This window comes from Labeo rohita, chromosome 12 (genome assembly GCF_022985175.1).
Source record: "Labeo rohita strain BAU-BD-2019 chromosome 12, IGBB_LRoh.1.0, whole genome shotgun sequence".
NCBI lineage: Eukaryota > Metazoa > Chordata > Actinopteri > Cypriniformes > Cyprinidae > Labeo > Labeo rohita.
The window spans coordinates 30,963,731-30,982,263 of record NC_066880.1 but is presented as its reverse complement, the minus strand read 5'-3'; the positions used below and the strand labels follow the sequence as shown (position 1 = coordinate 30,982,263).

The 18,533-nt window shown below is 40.7% G+C and overlaps 1 protein-coding gene across 8 annotated transcripts in view; it reads left to right on the top strand.

The window, feature by feature from the left end:
- The window catches only part of LOC127174319 (tripartite motif-containing protein 16), a 53,458-nt gene that overhangs the window by 33,719 nt on the left and 1,206 nt on the right, over positions 1 to 18,533 (top strand). For 2 of the 8 annotated variants that reach the window (XM_051124704.1, XM_051124705.1), the window contains exon 7: positions 10,398 to 11,078. The exons of 4 other annotated variants lie outside the window; for them this stretch is intronic. In XM_051124704.1, the coding sequence (XP_050980661.1) occupies positions 10,398 to 10,793 (396 nt within the window). In that variant the 3' untranslated portion in view covers positions 10,794 to 11,078. Of the gene's footprint in view, positions 1 to 7,519; positions 8,137 to 8,594; positions 8,691 to 8,789; positions 9,024 to 9,687; positions 9,848 to 9,987; positions 10,036 to 10,263; positions 11,079 to 18,533 lie in introns of those variants that run through there. 2 more of the 8 variants (XM_051124707.1, XM_051124703.1) reach the window with 2 other exon arrangements.

The following is an 18,533-nucleotide window of genomic DNA, read 5'->3' as shown; positions in this document are numbered from 1 at the left end:
TCTTCCACATCGACACAGAAATAGGAATTACAAAGAGCAAGGACATGGTTGATAAACTCTGCAACTGGTTTGCAGCGTTCCTCATAAGCGATCGAACAGACCAGAGATTCATCCTTTACCCCATTAAGAAACACGTGTTAATCATTGCATCGTTCCAGCTCACCAGATGGTAAAAGCTCAAAAATTCCTCCACATACTGTTCCAGCGGCCTCTCCACCTGTCGAAGGCTCCTGATCCTCTCCTCAGCCCGGAACATCTTGTATAGCGGTCGGTGATTCTGTCACGGTTGTGTACGTCGTGCGTGTGCGTGGAAGGAGCAGGAGGAGAGCGGAGATCCAACAAATACTGCTTTATTAAATAATCCAACATGGACAAACTCAGGGAAACACAGGGAACCAGCAACCACGACGAACGGAAAGACACTGAAGACAAAACAATCACCGACAAAAACCAAGGGCCACAACCAAACTTAAATACACGGAAACAGGGGAGTGGCTACAAACGAGGAAACAAGGGGAAGTACAAATATGGGCAGGAAGAAACCAAAATTAACCAAAACCAAGGGGGGAGACATGGACCAAACCAAAACACTGGAAACAGAAGGAAAAAACACTAGGAAAAACAAGACAAAACAGAACATAATCCTGACAGAAGCTAGAAACTCCCACCATGTTTAAATAATAATAATAATTTTAATACAGCTAATCAACTAATGTAAGTAAAACATTCTCAAGCTTACTGAAGACAAGTAAACACTCCAAGCAAACAAAAGGATAAATAAATATATTAATCAAAAATACAAATGAAATAATATATATATTTTTTTAAATAGAATCTTTTTAAATATATATATATATATATTTATATTTATGTTGGTCTATCTAAAGGCTATTACAGAAACAGACTACAGACATTTCTTGAAGTAATAAATGTTAAAATAAAACAATGCAAAATCTTCACTGTATACATTAAACGTGATTCTTATTAAAGTTAATAAGTGATTCAGTCAGTAATTGTGAGTGATTTTCTCTTTTTCTTTTGTTGTTTGATTGATATTTATGATGTGGTCTGCTGCTGCAGGTTTACGCTGCTGTCACTTTAAGATCTGACGCACAGATCAAATATTTTGACGCATCAGTGTTTCTCCCAACTGTTCAGGTTTACTTAAGACAAAACGGACTTTATTTACATGAATAGTCTCTAAGACGAGCATATGTGTAGCAGTAACATATGGGATGATATCTGCATGTATCTTACAATCCACAAACAAATGCCTTTCAATTTGAGTCTGGAATTCGGGATTAAATGATTGTGCAGCGATTTGTACAAATCGCTGCACATAAATCGCTGTGCACATAAAAATGTTCTGTTCTGCATTAATATATCATAAATTGCTCATGCAAAAAGGAATCGGTGCATTTGTGGATCAGGGGACACGCGTGCATTTATTGAGGTCTTGCTCGAGTCAATCTTGTTCAGTTCATTTGGATTTTGAGACTTCATTTTCGCAGTTTACAGCATTTCATGACGCACACACACACACAACTACCAATGAACAAGGCCCAGTGCAATTCATTAACGTGTACGCGATTTGAAAAATTCGCAAATTTGCGTCACTACACTGATGTGAAAAATGTTATAATTTGCATTAAAGTATCACAGTTTGTGCATGTGGCGATTAAAATGTTCGTATGTGAATCAGACGACATGCGTGCATTCATTCACATCTCTTCTGAGTCGATTCTATTTCATTCATTTGAATTTTGAGACTTTCGTTCCGCCCTTTTAGCCTTGCCCAATCCACACACACACACACACACACACACACACACGTCTGGTTTATTATCTTTGTGGGGACTCTCCATAGGTGCAATGGTTTGTATACTGTCCACACTGTATTTTCTATCCCCTTACCCTAACCCTACCCCTAAACCTAACCCTTACAGAAAACTTTCTGCATTTTTACTTTCTCAAAAAATCTCATTCTGTATGATTTATAAGCTTTTGTACCCATGGGGACCACAATTTATGTCCCCATCGTGACACGAGTCCCCATTAGTATGTGTGTATTCAGGTTTAGGTCCCCACCAGGATATAGAAACCAAAAGCACACACAGCTCGCGATCCACACGCAGCTGAGCCTAAGAAAATCGGCGGCACTAGATGGCGCTATAGCCACAGTCACACGTGCGCATTCCATTGTGTAGGCTTTTATGAATGTTACATTGTTTTATTTGTTTCTTTTTGGTTTGGCTATTCTCCCCTGCCTGTTGAAATACAGTAAACATGTTTTACTAACAGAATGGCTTATGTTAATTTTGTCAAACAAGAACTTCGTCATGGCACATTTTTTCTGTACTTCAATGGCACGTTGTCACTTATTCTTTCCTTGTATAATAATAATTATTATTATTATTACTATTATTATTTTTATATATTATTAAAGTGCTATTATAGTCGCTTGTTTAAGCTATTATAGGCTAGTCGCGCGTTTATATTAAAGTGTGATGTGATCGAGGAAAGCCCAACATATGGTGAAATTTAACCTTTTATATGAAAGCTGGGTTCAAGCCCTTTTCAAAACTGTTTTTATTTCCAATTTTTTTTATCTATTTCCGTAGACTGAACGTAAGAATATGGCTATCTTAAGTTGGCTGATATAGATGTGATTTTCAGGAACGGAATTTTGAGAAAAACGGGTTTAAAGTGAGGCTGCTTTCACTTTCACTTCACGGGTTTAACAAGAGCTGTCTGTCAGATCAGGAGCGCTATACTGCATCATTACACAAATAGACAAACGTTTGTTTTCCGTTTTTTATCATGGCCGTAATCTCCAAACTTTTGATCATCTCTTGTATGTTTAGATAGCACGAATAATGTAGCCTACCTTGAAGTTTACATTTAGAAAAATGCACGCAGCTCAACTGTTCACTGTGCATAAAAGTTCACTGGACTCTTCCTCTTGTAACTTCCTTCATCCTTCATTTCTGGATGTGAAATAGTCAATTATAATAAGATTAAATGAGCAGCTAAGTTACAGTACTTAAGATTGCATTGTTGTGCTCCGCCATCTCACGATATGAAAAATAAATAAAAACCTTGCGCGCGACCTATTTTTCGAATTTCCTGAAATCGTCCCAGCGCTTTCCCAGATCGCATCACAATTGATTATATTAAACCAATTTATTGTTTATTATGTAAATCTATTATTTATTATGTAAACCAGGCTGACAAAAACGGTCTTCTTCACATGTAAAATCATCCTCTTCAAACCCATAACATACACACTCTCATTACTGTAAGTCGTATAAATTTCTCTGATGGCGAATCAGCATCATCAACTTCATCTCTGCAGCCGACACTGACTCAGAAAACAGTTTAGCAATAAGTACATGAAATATGTTACAGCTATTTTTTCCCTAGACATTCATTGTTATTCCTTTAGTCAGCAAGCTTTACTCGTCCGCTTGAGCGCGGAACAGGCTTTAAACTGCTCACTGGTTTAATATAGTACAATTAATTTAATATAAACGTGCGATTACTAATGGCTCAAACGAGCAACTACAATAGCATTTATAATAATAATAATAATAATAATAATAAGGAAGGAATAACTAACAACATGCCGTTGAAGTACAGAAAAAAAAGTGCCATGACGAAGTTCTTGTTTGGCAAAAATAATATATAATAATAATAATAATAATAATAATAATAATAATATATAAGAATAATATATAAGAATAAGAAGTTATTCTGTTAGAACAAGTTCAATAAAACATGTTTACTGTATTTCAACAGGCAGGGGAGAATAGCCAAACCAAAAAGAAACAAATAAAACACAATGTAACATTCATAAAAGCCTACACAATGGAATGCGCACGTGTGACTGTGGCTATAGCGCCATCTAGTGTCGCCGATTTTCTTAGGCTCAGCTGCGTGTGGATCGCGAGCTGTGTGTGCTTTTGGTTTCTATATCCTGGTGGGGATTTAAACCTGAATACACACATACTAATGGGGACTCGTGTCACGATGGGGACCTAAATTGTGGTCCCCATGGATACAAAAGCTTATAAATCATACAGAATGAGATTTTTTGAGAAAGTAAAAATGCAGAAAGTTTTCTGTAAGGGTTAGGTTTAGGGGTAGGGTTAGGGTAAGGGGATAGAAAATACAGTGTGGACAGTATACAAACCATTGCACCTATGGAGAGTCCCCACAAAGATAATAAACCAGACGCGTGTGTGTGTACTTGTTCTTGCTACATTGTGGGGACCAAATGTCCCCACAAGGACAGTAAAACCTGAAATTTTTTACATTGTTTTTTTTACAATGTTAAAAAATTATTATTCAAGCTGGCGGTTATTAAGCCTCTTATTAAGAAACCACAACTAGACCCTAGTGAACTGGCAAATTATAGACCCACTTCTAATCTTCCATTTATGTCTAAAATTTTAGAGAAAGTTGTATCTGCTCAACTGTGCTCATTCTTGCAAAAAAATGATATCTATGAAGAATTTCAGTCAGGTTTCAGGCCCCATCACAGCACAGAAACTGCACTTGTTAAAATCACTAATGACTTGCTTCTTGCGTCAGACCAAGGCTGCATCTCATTGCTAGTTTTACTTGATCTTAGTGCTGCGTTCGACACTATAGATCATGACATACTAATAGATCGACTACAAAATTATGCAGGTATCCAAGGGCAGGCTTTAAAACGGTTTAGATCCTACCTGTCTGATCGCTACCACTTTGTTTATTTAAATGGGGAGTCATCTCAGTTATCACCAGTAAAGTATGGAGTGCCACAAGGATCTGTTCTAGGTCCTCTACTATTTTCAATATACTTGCTGCCCCTTGGTAATATTATTAGAAAACACGGGATTAGTTTCCATTGTTATGCTGATGATACTCAACTATATATCTCAACAAGACCAGATGAAACTTCTGAATTATCGAAGTTAACAGAGTGTGTTAAAAATGTAAAAGATTGGATGACCAACAATTTTCTGCTATTAAATTCAGATAAGACAGAGATATTACTTATTGGACCTAAAAACAATACACAGAATCTTTTGACTTACAATTTACAACTAGACGGATGTACTGTTACTTCCACTACAGTCAAAAGCCTGGGTGTTATATTAGACAGCAACTTGTCTTTTGAAAATCATATTTCTCATGTTACAAAAACAGCATTCTTCCATCTTAGAAACATTGCCAAGCTGCGAAACATGTTACCTGTTTCTGATGCAGAAAAGCTAGTTCATGCATTCATGACCTCTAGACTGGACTATTGTAATGCACTACTAGGTGTTTGTCCTGCATCTTCACTAAACAAGCTACAGATAGTCCAAAATGCAGCTGCTAGAGTCCTTACCAGGTCAAGAAAATATGATCATATTACCCCAATTTTAAAGTCTCTGCACTGGCTGCCTATTAGGTTCCGCATCAGCTACAAAATAGTACTTCTTACCTATAAGGCACTTAACGGTTTAGCTCCTGCGTACCTAACTAGTCTTCTACCACGCTACAATCCATCACGCTCCCTAAGGTCACAAAACTCTGGACTGTTGGTAGTTCCTAGGATAGCAAAGTCCACTAAAGGAGGTAGAGCTTTTTCACATTTGGCTCCCAAACTCTGGAACAGCCTTCCAGATAACATTCGGGGTTCAGACACACTCTCTCTGTTTAAATCTAGATTAAAGACACATCTTTTTAGCCAAGCATTCAAATAATGCATCTCATAAACTTTTCCTGCAGCTATATCTGATCAAATGTTCATTATTAATCTTTTAGCTCTGGTTTAACAAACCTTCCTTTTCTTAGTTTGAACAGCAGCTACGCTAATTATGTTCCTATTTGCTCTCTGTTTCTGCCATGGGATTGACATCCCGTGGTAACTAGGAATTCACAAGCTCCAGTGTGGATCCAGAACACTTAAGAAGAGATGATGTCAACCCCACAGAGGACTTCAGATGATGCCAACCCTGAAAACATACAGCACTACCAAATTCTGCTACTAATTTATAGTGTTCTTTGTTTGATTACGTCATTAATTGATCTTTACCACGCATCTCTGCCATATGTACATCAAGCTACTACTACATATATTGTAAAAATGTCAATTTGGTGTAAAGCTGCTTTGCAACGATATGTATCATGAAAAGCGCTATACAAATAAATTTGAATTGAATTGAATTGAATTAAAAATTGTAAATGATGTTTATCTGAAAGTGTAACGATGCAAACATGTTTCCTGTAAGGGGTAGGTTTAGGGTTAGGGTTGGGTTAGGGGATAGACAATATCGTTTGGTCAGTATAAAAACTATAGAAGTCTATGGAAAGTCCCCACAATTCACAAAAACAAACGTGTGTGTGGATTGGGCAAGGCTAAAAGGGCGGAACGAAAGTCTCAAAATTCAAATGAATGAAATAGAATCGACTCAGAAGAGATGTGAATGAATGCACGCATGTCGTCTGATTCACATACGAACATTTTAATCGCCACATGCACAAACTGTGATACTTTAATGCAAATTATAACATTTTTCACATCAGTGTAGTGACGCAAATTTGCGAATTTTTCGAATCGCGTACACGTTAATGAATTGCACTGGGCCTTGTTCATTGGTAGTTGTGTGTGTGTGCGTCATGAAATGCTGTAAACTGCGAAAATGAAGTCTCAAAATCCAAATGAACTGAACAAGATTGACTCGAGCAAGACCTCAATAAATGCACGCGTGTCCCCTGATCCACAAATGCACGGATTCCTTTTTGCATGAGCAATTTATGATATATTAATGCAGAACAGAACATTTTTATGTGCAAACATGTCTGTATTTGTACAAATCGCTGCACAATCATTTAATCCCGAATTCCACAGACTCAAATTGAAAGGCATTTGTTTGTGGATTGTAAGATACATGCAGAAAATTGATCCAGTACATGGATAATTGTGCGTGCATCTATTAATCGTTTTGAGTCTAATATCATCCCATAGTAACAGACCCTATTAGAAGTGAAAGAGAACTCTGTATTCACACACTGACTGAGAGGTGTTCTGTGAGCGCTGTGAGTGTGTGCGCGCATAAACCCGTCGGCCGGCAAGTAGCTACTGAACAACACTTAAAAACACATGCAAATACTGAATATCACTTTCGTGATAATGCATCGAGTCAACTGTTTGTAATTGTAACACATCGAGAAACTGTACATTTCCGTCAACTGTCTCTGGACTCGGATGGACTCGGCATATTTTCCGAGTCCGAAAGGCTCGAGTCCGAGTCAAGTCCGAGTAAAAACGCATCCGAGTCCGTGACAAGTCCGAGTCGCCAAAAATTGTACTCGAGACTGGACTCGAATCCGAATACCCCATCTCTGCATTCCCCTCAGCAAATGTACTATTGTGCCCCTATTTTCCACCCTCTTTCTGCTCTCACAGACACACCTGTTTCACACACGTCACTCAAACAGAACCAGGAAACAGGAATCACACGAGTTCAGGAAAGAGAAACTGAAGTGTGTTTGAGCTGTTGTGTGTTTGTGTCTCTGTATTCACTCTGTAAAATGGCAGAAGCCAAAATTTCGGTGGATGAATTCACGTGTCCAGTGTGTCTGGATCTCCTGAAGGATCCAGTGACCATCCAGTGTGGACACAGTTACTGTAAGATCTGTATTACACACTGCTGGGATCAGGAGGATCAGATGAGAGTCTACAGCTGCCCTCAGTGCAGACAGACCTTCAGAACAAGACCTGATTTAGGAAAAAACACCATTCTGGCTGAAATGGTGGAGAAACTGAAGAAGACCAAACTTCCTGCTGACTGTTACGCTGGAGCTGGAGATGTGCAGTGTGACGTCTGTACTGGAACAAAATACAAAGCCGTCAAGTCCTGTCTGATGTGTCTGAACTCTTACTGTCAAGTTCATTTTGACCGTCATGAGGAGTTTCGCTCAGGAATACGACACAATGTGACTGATGCCACTGGACGACTGCAGGAGATGATCTGCCAGACACATGAGAAGATCCTTGAGGTTTTCTGTCGCACTGATCAGAAATGTATATGTGTGCTGTGTATGGATGAACATAAAAACCAGGACACTGTATCAGCTGCAGCACAGAGGACAGAAAAACAGGTATTTACCTGAAATCCAGATGATTTCAGTCATTTACAGCTTCACTTTGGGGTTTGACTGTGGTTGTTTGTAGATTAATCATCATTTTCTAATGCAGCTGTGATGTTCATCTTTATGTAAATCAGTTTTCATGATGATCTAGTTAATGCTCAATGTACTGATCCAATAGTCTTATTTTCTGTGTTTAATTACACAGAACACAGAAACACTGTCAGTGTGAAGCTCTACATTTGTGTCAGTTTCACTTTTATAATAATTACACTTGTGGTGTGAAACAGACCTTTTGCTTCATGTTGATTCATGTATAATGATCACTGAAACCTACAGTTGTTGTTTATCAGATCAGATGAGTAACCTTTAAATCACCTCACCCTACATTTACTGGATTCATCTGTTCACATGATGATTTAGTGCCAGTAGTTTTCTGTGACATTCACTATCATCTGTTTGTCCTGCAGAAGCAGCTGAAGGAGACGCAGAAGACGTTCCAGCAGAGAATCCAGCAGAGAGAGAAAGATCTTCAGCAGCTGAGAGAGGCTGTGGAGTCTCATAAGGTGAGTCTGGAGAAGAAGAGAAGTTTGTCTCAGTCTCAGTTCAGACTCTCTTGTCTCTTTCAGTCCCACTGAAGCCTGAATCACTGTGTGTCCTAACAGCGCTCTGCACAGACAGCAGTGGAGGACAGTGAGAGGATCTTTACTGAGCTCATCCGCTCCATTGAGAGAAGCCGCTCTGAGCTGATACGACTGATCAGAGATCAGGAAAAGCGAGCGGTGAGTCGAGCTGAAGGACGACTGGAGCGACTGGAGCAGGAGATCAATGATCTGAGGAGGAGAGACGCTGAGCTGGAGCAGCTTTCACACACACAGGATCACATCCAGTTCCTGCAGGTAACAGAGATCTAGAAGAACACCATCATAGTGGACTTGAGACACATCCTGCTGTGACAGGAGACTCACAGAGAAACATTTCATCAGTGTCTTATTATATAATCATCAGTCAGACTCTCATCTGATCATCTTCTTCTGAAAGAGACGCCGCTTACAAATGACTTTCAGCTCTGGAAATCTCTTAGAAAACAGTCCTCTCTGTTCTTTCTTCTGGAAGATATATTTAGCTGTCAAACACCACTAACACCACCAACAGTTCAAAACTTCAATTACGTTTCAATTTTTTTTTCTGATGATGTACATCATGATGAATTAACTAAACTTAACAGTACAGATTCTGAGTTACTTTCATCAAAACCTGATACAATTTTTATTTGCCTGCATTAGAGACTGTATTGTCTCCCTTGATGTTCTTGAGCTGTTAAATGGACATTTATGTTCTTAGCAGATGTTTTATCATCCAAACTATTTCCTAGAAAGTTCACATATAGTGTAAGTGTCAAATACTAGAATCTGTAGCTCTAATGTGATATAATGAATATGAGAAGAATGAAGCTGATGCTGTGAAAGTGCTGGATTGAGTTACTAAAGATCAGTCGAGTCAAATCTGATGTTGGTGCAGGTTATTGTGGAGCTAATGAGATTTGATTTCTGTTTTCTGTAGAGTTTCCAGTCTCTCTCAGCACCTCCTGAATCTACAGACGGAAATGATGATCTCTTCAGTTCTCTCTTCTCTTTTGATGGTCTGAGAGAATCTGTCCATCAGCTGAAAGACAAACTGGAGGATTTCTGCAAAGAGGAGCTCAAGAAGATCTCAGACAGAGGTAAAGTCCTGGAGATTCATCTGCTCTCAGAAACGAGTCCATCATCATCTCATATCATGGAGAACATCATATTAGAAATGTGTTAGGAATGGATGCAGGATCATGAGAATCACACTGTTCATGTCTGTTGATTTCCACAGTCACATTCACCAACATTGTTCTCTGGACCAGGAACGACTTCCTACAATGTAAGTCAGTAAGAAAACAAGCAGAAAAACTCACTGAGTGTGTTCATGTTCTTCCTGTAGAAGGTGAAAGAAGAGTTTTATAACTGATGATGTAAATGATGATTTGCACAGGATATCTGCTCATCTGTACTGACACACTGATGATACACTGAACATGAAGAGTTCAGCTACATGAAAACATCAAACAGATTCATAATTCCTGATTCTGATGTGTTTTATCTCCATCAGATTCCCATCAGCTCACTCTGGATCTGAACACACTGAATAAACGCCTCCGTCTGTCTGAGAACAACAGAGTGATTACTGACACTGACACAGTCCAGTCGTATCCTGATCATCCAGACAGATTTGATGTGTGTCAGCAGGTGTTGTGTAGAGAGAGTGTGTGTGGACGCTGTTACTGGGAGCTGGAGTGTAGTACTGGTCAAAATAGTAGTCTGTCTATATCAGTGTCATACAAGAGCATCAGCAGGAAGGGATGGGGTAATGAGTGTTTGTTTGGATTCAGTGATCAGTCCTGGAGTTTGATCTGTTTTCCCTCCAGATACTCATTCAGACACAATGACATAGAGACTGTTCTCCCTGTAAAGCCCATCTGCAGTAGAATAGGAGTGTTTGTGGATCACAGTGCAGGAACTCTGTCCTTCTACAGCGTCTCTGACACAATGAGCCTCATCCACACAGTCCAGACCACATTCACTCAGCCGCTCTATCCTGGGTTTTGTGTAATTAGAGGATCATCAGTGAAACTGTGCTGATGAATCAGAATAGACTGTAGAGTATCTGAGTGTGTGGTGCACACGGGTGCTCATATGATATTGCACAATGTCTTCAGAATTACCTGAACACTACAGACAGGAGCGCTGGAGCAGATGGGAGTGAAACTCTCCAGGACTGTGTGATGCTCATCTGCTGTATTTGCTGTCTGATTGAGGCTGGTTCAGTGGTCTTTTGGCATCTCCATGTGGTCCTGTTTGGTATCACACCTTGACCTGTAGTGAATTCAATTCTAAATTATGAACAAATGTTACAATTATATTTTCCTCACAGTTTTTGCTGTTGTACCATATATTGTGAAAATTAAAAAGTATTTTAAATTAAGCCTGAAAAAATAAAGTTTTTTGAATCATCCTCAAACTTATCTTCATTAAAATATTTTTTTTACAACTGTTTGTGAAAGTAACCTTTCCCTATTTGAAGCTTATAAAGCTTAAATCTGACTAAATCATTAAATAATACTGTTAAAACAAATATGACTTCAAATGATGGGGTTAAAAACAGCAAAGTGTAAATCATATAGCCTGAATATGACATTAGCAGCTAAATGCTGTTTCATTTTGTTTTCTATACTGTGTGTTTCTGCCATCATTAACCTTGTTGTTACGGTGCTGCGTAAGAAAGCACAAGGTCTGCATGCACATCTCAGACTCAAACCTTCAGTAATCAGAAATGATCAGAGCTTTATTGTGGAAAATGTCAAACATGAAGACCCTCAGACCAGGAGTCTTACTTCACATCAAATATTACAGTCATGCTACATAAACGTTATGTACAACACTATATCTAGAAAATTACCAGGTATATACACTGACCAAAATTATGAACGTAAAACTTTTGTTTTTGCCTCCAATTTTCACGAGTGGAAAGACCTAGGACTTTTTTTATGTACACAAAAGGCCTTTTTCTCTCAAATATTGTTCACAGTGCAACACATCTCCTTCACATAGAGTTGATCAGGTTGTTGATTGTGGCCTGTGGTATGTTGGTCCACTCCTCTTCAATGGCTGTGCAAAGTTGCTGGATATTGGCAGGAACTGGAACACGCTGTCGTATACGCCGATCCAGAGCATCCCAAACATGCTCAATGGGTGACACGTCCGGTGAGTATGCTGGCCATGCAAGAACTGGGATGTTTTCAGCTTCCAGGAATTGTGTACAGATCCTTACAACATGGGGCCGTGCATTATCATGCTGCAACATGAGCTGATGGTCGTGGATGAATGGTACAACAATGGGCCTCCGGATCTCGTCACGGTATCTCTGTGCATTCAAAATGCCATTAATAAAATGCACCTGTGTTCGTTGTCCATAACATATGCCTGCCCATACCACAACCCCACCACCACCATGGGCCACTCGATCCACAATGTTGACATCAGCAAACCGCTCACCCACACAACACCATACATGCTGTCTGCCATCTGGATGTGGAGGTCCTGGGCTGGTGTGGTTACACATACTGCCAGATTCCCCCTTTGGAGACGGCTTATAGTAGAGAAATGAACATTGAATTCACAGGCAACAGCTCTGGTGGACATTCCTGCAGTCAGAATGCCAATCGCACGCGCACTCAAAACTTGCGACATCTGTGGCATTGTGCTGTGTGATAAAACTGCACATTTTAGAGTGGCCTTTTATTGTGTCCAGTCTAAGGCACACCTGTGCAATAATCATGCTGTCTAATCAGCATCTTGATATGCCACACCTGTGAGGTGGATGGATTATCTCGACATAGGAGAAGTGCTCACTAAAACAGATTTAGACAGATTTGTGAACAATATTTGAGAGAAATAGGCCTTTTGTGTACATAGAAAAAGTCTTAGATCTTTGAGTTCAACTCATAAAAATGGGGGCCAAAAACAAAAGTGTTGCGTTTATAATTTTGTGTGAACAAAAGTGTACAATCACTTTTAATTTAACTGTTAATTTAATTTGATGTGTCTTGTCTTTGACCCATACATATTCAATTCTTTACATATAATAATATTTTGACAAATAATTCAAATTTTCATTTAAATTCATACACACTACCGCTCAAAAGTTTGGGAAGTCTCTTCTGCTCATCAAGGCTACGTTTATTTGATCAAAAATACAGAAAAAAACGGTAATATTTCAAAATGTTATTACAATATAAAATAATGTTTTTTATTTATATATACTTTAAAATATTATTTATTCCTGTAATGCAAAGTTGAATTTTCATCAGCTGTTACTCCAGTCTTCAGTGTCACATGATTCTTCAGAAATCATTCTAATATGCTGATTTATTATCAGTGATGAAAACAGTTGTGCTGCTTAATATTTTGTTGTAACCTGTGATTTTTTCTCAGGATTGTTTGATCAATAAAAGCTTAAAAAGAACAGCTTTTATTTAAAATAGAAAGGTTTTCTAACAATATGCAGTACTGTTCAAAAGTTTGGTGTCAGTAAATTTTTATTCTTTCTTTTTTTGAAAGAAATTAATACTTTTATTCACCAAGGATGTGTTAAATTAATAAAAAGTGATAGCATAAATTTACATTGTTAGAAAAGATTTATATTGTGAATAAATGCTGTTCTTTGTGACTTGTTATTCAAACAATCCTGAAAAAAAGAATCACAGGTTCCAAAAAAATATTTGTCGGCACAACATTGATAATTCTAATAATAAATCAGCATATTAGAATGATTTCTGAAGGATCATGTGACACTTAAGACTGGAGTAACAGCTGATGAAAATTCAGCTTTGTTATTCTGCTGCAAACAGAAGGCTTTCTAACAATACAGAACCTACAGAATACTGACCTCAGTTTTTTTACTTTTTAATGTTATTGGAATAGAAACTAGGAATCTGTAAGCGGGACTCGTGAGAAGCGTGATAGATCCAGGTGCAAGCTTTATTTAACACAATGTAGTCAAAACAGGTAAGGTCAGTCTCCAACAAACAGTAATATCCAGGGCAAGGCGAGAGCGTAATCCAGTAAATCAGGCAGAAGGTCAAAATACCATGAGAGCAGTCCAAAAGTAACAAATAAACAAAGCAATGGAACGAGGCAAAAAACAATACTTCGCAGAGTCCTGTTTGGCATGGCCCTCCTTATATGGCTGCCAAACAGGAAGTTACCATAGAAGCAGCAGAGGGAGCAGGAACGGTCAGTGCATGGGTGAGGGCTCGCTCTGCTGGCGTGGCGTTACAGAATCCACCCCCCCCTTCCCCCTCAGGAGGAGATTGGGCCTGGATCGTGCAGAGGAGGTGGGCCTGGATCGTGGAGCAGGGACAGACAATTGAGGCACTGGGGGACCTGAGCCATGGAGCAGTGGAGGACAATGGAACCCTGGAGGACCTGGACCGTGGAGCTGTGGCAGACAGTGGAACCTTGGAGGACCTGGACCGTAGATCTGTGGCAGACAGTGGAACCTTGGAGGACCTGGGCCGTGGAGCAATGGCAGATATTGGAACACTGGAGGGCCTGGGCCATGGAGCAGTAGCAGATAGTGGAACCTTGGAGGACCTGGGCCGTGGAGCAATGGCAGACAGTGTACCACTGGAGCTAATGTCTAGGGAGAGCAGGCAGCCATGGCGAGGCAGGCAAAGCAGGGAGCCATGGCGGGGCAGGCAGAGCAGGCAGCCATGGCGGGGCAGGCTGAGCAGGCAGCCATGGAGGGGCAGGCTGAGCAGGCAGAGCATGGAGCCCATGATTCGCCTCCTTGGCCGTGACATGATGGGCAGGGAGTTCATGATTGGCCCCTTGGGACGTTACATGGCAGGGAGAGAGTCCAGAGGTAGTCTCCATGACTGTGACAGGATGGGCAGAGAGTTCATATGAGGGCGCCGCCCCCTTAGGAGGTTCTGCGGCCAGAGGCGCCACCTCTAGGGGCATTGGCACAGGCTTATGGTCAACCGAGATCTCTGGAGTAGACTCATGAGCAGATAGGACGGTGAGTTTGTGAATGGACGCCACTTCCTTAGGAGGTTCTACAGCGTATGCTGACACCTCAGGAGGTATTGGCGCAAACTCGTGGACAGAAAAGGCCTCTGGCGCAGACCCGTGGACAGACGAGGCCTCTGGTGCAGACCTGTGGTCAGACGAGGCCTCTGGAGTACAGTGTGTAGCCCACACGCTTAAAATGGCGATCGCCATGACAGGCAGTACAGAAGATAGTGGGATGCCTGCCGGGCTTGAGGGTGTGGAGACTGTGAGGTTAGAGAGCGTGTGCCCTGTGTGGCTTGGGAGCATGGGCTCTGCGTGGCTTGGGAGTTGAGACGAGACCTGGCGAGGCTTTGGGATGTCAGCTGATATGTGACAAGGCTCTGGGGGGGTCAGCCGATACATGACGAGGCTCCGGGTGGTCAGCTGAGACGTAACAAGGCTTTAGAGGATCAGCTGAGACACAACGAGGCTCTAGAGGATCAGGTGAGATGTGTGACGAGGCTCTAGAGGATCAGCTGAGATGTGTGACGAGACTCTAGAGGATCAGCTGAGATGTGACATGGCTTTGAAAGGTCTGACGGGACCTGGTGAGGTTCTGGCAGAACAGCCGTGGCTTGGCAAGGCCCTGTACTAACAGCCATGTCGTGAAGAGGCTCTGTTAGGAGTGTAGCTGTTTCTTGACTTGATTCAGGAAGGTCTGCCGTGGCTTGACTTGACTCAGGGAGGTCTGCCGTGACTTGACTTGACTCATGAAGAACAGCTGTGTCTTGATCTGGCTCGTGAAGACCAGCTGTGACTTGAATTGGCTCATGAAGGTCAGCTGTGACTTGACTTGGCTCGTGAAGGTCAGCTGTGACTTGACTTGGCTCGGGAACAACAGCAGTAACTTGACTTGGCTCATGAAGGTCAACTGTGGCTTGGCTTGGTTCGGGGACAACAGCAGCAACTTGACTTGGCTCATGAAGATCTGCTGTAACTTGACTTGGCTCATGAAGATCAACTGTGGCTTGGCTTGGCTCAGGGACAACAGAAGCAACTTGACTTGGCTCATGAAGATCTGCTGTAACTTGGCTTGGCTCATGGAGATCAGCTGTGATTTGGTTTAACATAGACAACCCAGCTGTAACCTAACTTGGCTCAGGAACAATAGCTGTAACGTGACTTGACTCAGGAACAACAGCTGTAACTTGGCTTGACTCATGGAGAACAGCTGTGACTTGGCTTGTGACTTGGGGATGGCAGCCATCTTGTGAACAGGCTTGGGGATGGCGGCCATCTTGTGGACTGGCTCTGGGATGGCGGCCATCTTGTGGACTGGCTCTGGGATGGCAGCCATTTTGTGGACTGGCTCTGGGACGGCGGCCATGACAGGTGCAGACTCTGGACGGGCGGCCGGCATGGCGCGAGCAGGCCCTGGAGCAGGAAACTTGATGTGAGCAGGCCTTGGAGCGGCAGGTGTTGTGCAATGAGGCTTTTGAGTGGCCGGCATAACGTGAACAGACTCTGGCTCGACAGGCATGACATGAACAGGCTTTGGCTTGGTGGACATAATGTGAGAAGGCTGTGACTTGGCAGACGCGATGTGAGCAGACTCTGGCTTGACAGTCATGAAGTCAGCAGGGCTTGGCTTGGCAGACATGACGTGAGGGATCTCTGACTTGGTAAACATGACTTGAGCAGGCTGTGTAGACTCTGGCATGACGTTAACAATTCCAGATGTGACAGAAAAATACCCTGGTTTGGCAGATACTGGGGAATAGCAGGTTTCCTCATCAGCAATCCCCACAGTAAATGCAGAGCCACTCATTCGCAAAGCAAAGTCAATGTACTGAGCCAGAGTCCAGTGAGGCGTGTGACATGGCATTAACAAAGATAATTCTTTAGTGAGTCCATAATGGAAAATGTCTTTGAGTGCTACGTCATCAAAATCCACGTCATAACACAGTTCACAAAATTCTTCAACAAACTCCTCAATGAAGCGGTTAACTTGACGTAGTCCAAGGAGAGCGACTGCTGGGTCCATGGTGGGTTGTGTATTGGTAAAGCTGCTGGATCTGTGGTGTGGCAAAGTATTCTGTAAGTGGGACTCGTGAGAAGCGTGATAGATCCAGGTGCAAGCTTTATTTAACACAATGTAGTCAAAACAAGCAAGGTCAATCTCCAACAAACAGTAATATCCAGGGCAAGGCGAGAGCGTAATCCAGTAAATCAGGCAGAAGGTCAAAATACCATGAGAGCAGTCCAAAAGTAACAAATAAACAAGGCAATGGAACGAGGCAAAACTATGACTATAGAACAAAACAAAAACCATGGAAATAACAAAACAAGGCAATGAAATAGGGAAAACGCTCAGTAGAATCCGCACAGGCAAAACAATGCTTCACAGAGTCCTGTTTGGCATGGCCCTCCTTATATGGCTGCCAAACAGGAAGTTACCATAGAAGCAGCAGAGGGAGCAGGAACAGTCAGTGCATGGGTGAGGGCTCCCTCTGCTGGCATGGCGTTACAGAATCTTTAAGAATCAGAATCAGTAAAATTCAAACAATACCCAACCCTCACTGAGATATTACTACGGTAGACGGCAGACAGACCACCAGCCCTAGATGTCAAACGCGGTTTGGCCAGTGACTGTATCCAGAGGGAGTGAGAAGATTTAGGTTGTTAGGAATTTGCCATGTTTCAGGTAAGATACACTATAGTGTGTTTTATTTATTATATAACACATACGACATAAAATATTCTATTTTAAATATTATATATAACACAAGGTTACATTCTTCTATATAACACCATAACTTTTTATTATCAAAAATCTGGTTCATTATTGTCACATTTAGACATGGAAACGTTCTGTAGTGTCTTCACTCCAGAACTAATCATTAATATGTACAAGGACTGAGAGGATCTTCATTATTTGATCTCTTCAATTATTTTTGTTCAGTAATGTAAACATAAGTAATGTAGACTAAAGCATGAATTAAAATGTGCATTTGGTGGCATTCATGCAAAGCATGAAGGAGGGTAGGATACTTACAAATTGTAGTCTGTTACTGATTCCAAATTACATGACAAAAATTGTAGTTAGTGACGTAATCCATTATTTACACATTTTGAATTGAATTAAATGCTTTATTGTCACTGTACAGTTGTACAACAAGATTGAAAATGCAACTCCTTGTGATAAAAAAACATACAGAAGACATCCAACAATACCCCATCCAAAATATACATATATATACATGTATATACACATATGTGTACACATATATAGTATTGCACAATCCCTAGTATTTGAAAGAAAGTTCTTTGTATTTATGCATTTAGTTCTCTAACAGCACTGGGATAAAAACTGTTCTTAAACCTGGAGGTGATATACTAGATTACTAGATTACTTTTATTTAATATATCAGATTACTTTTAGAAAACTTTTCACCTAACATTGATATAAATAGAATAATATTGATATAAAAAAGGAAAATTTATTCCATTCATTGTTACTGACAACATGAAGTGCATTAAACATTGCATTACATTATCAAACTGGGGGTTGTAAAGGAACTGCAGGGGTTTTGTGATATATATACAAATATATGCTTAATTTTGAGGCAAATAAATAAATTTAAAAAATACCATAAGTCCCTCTAAATGTACGTAACTAAACTGTGAGAAATATGTCAGGAGTTAAAGAAGGTGTTCTACAACACTTGCTTTTTACTGTGGTTTGGAAAATTGGGGGTTAGAGAATAGAATACTCAAGGGTGACAGTGATCTTGCAGACCCCTCAGCAAATGTACTGTTGTGCCTACT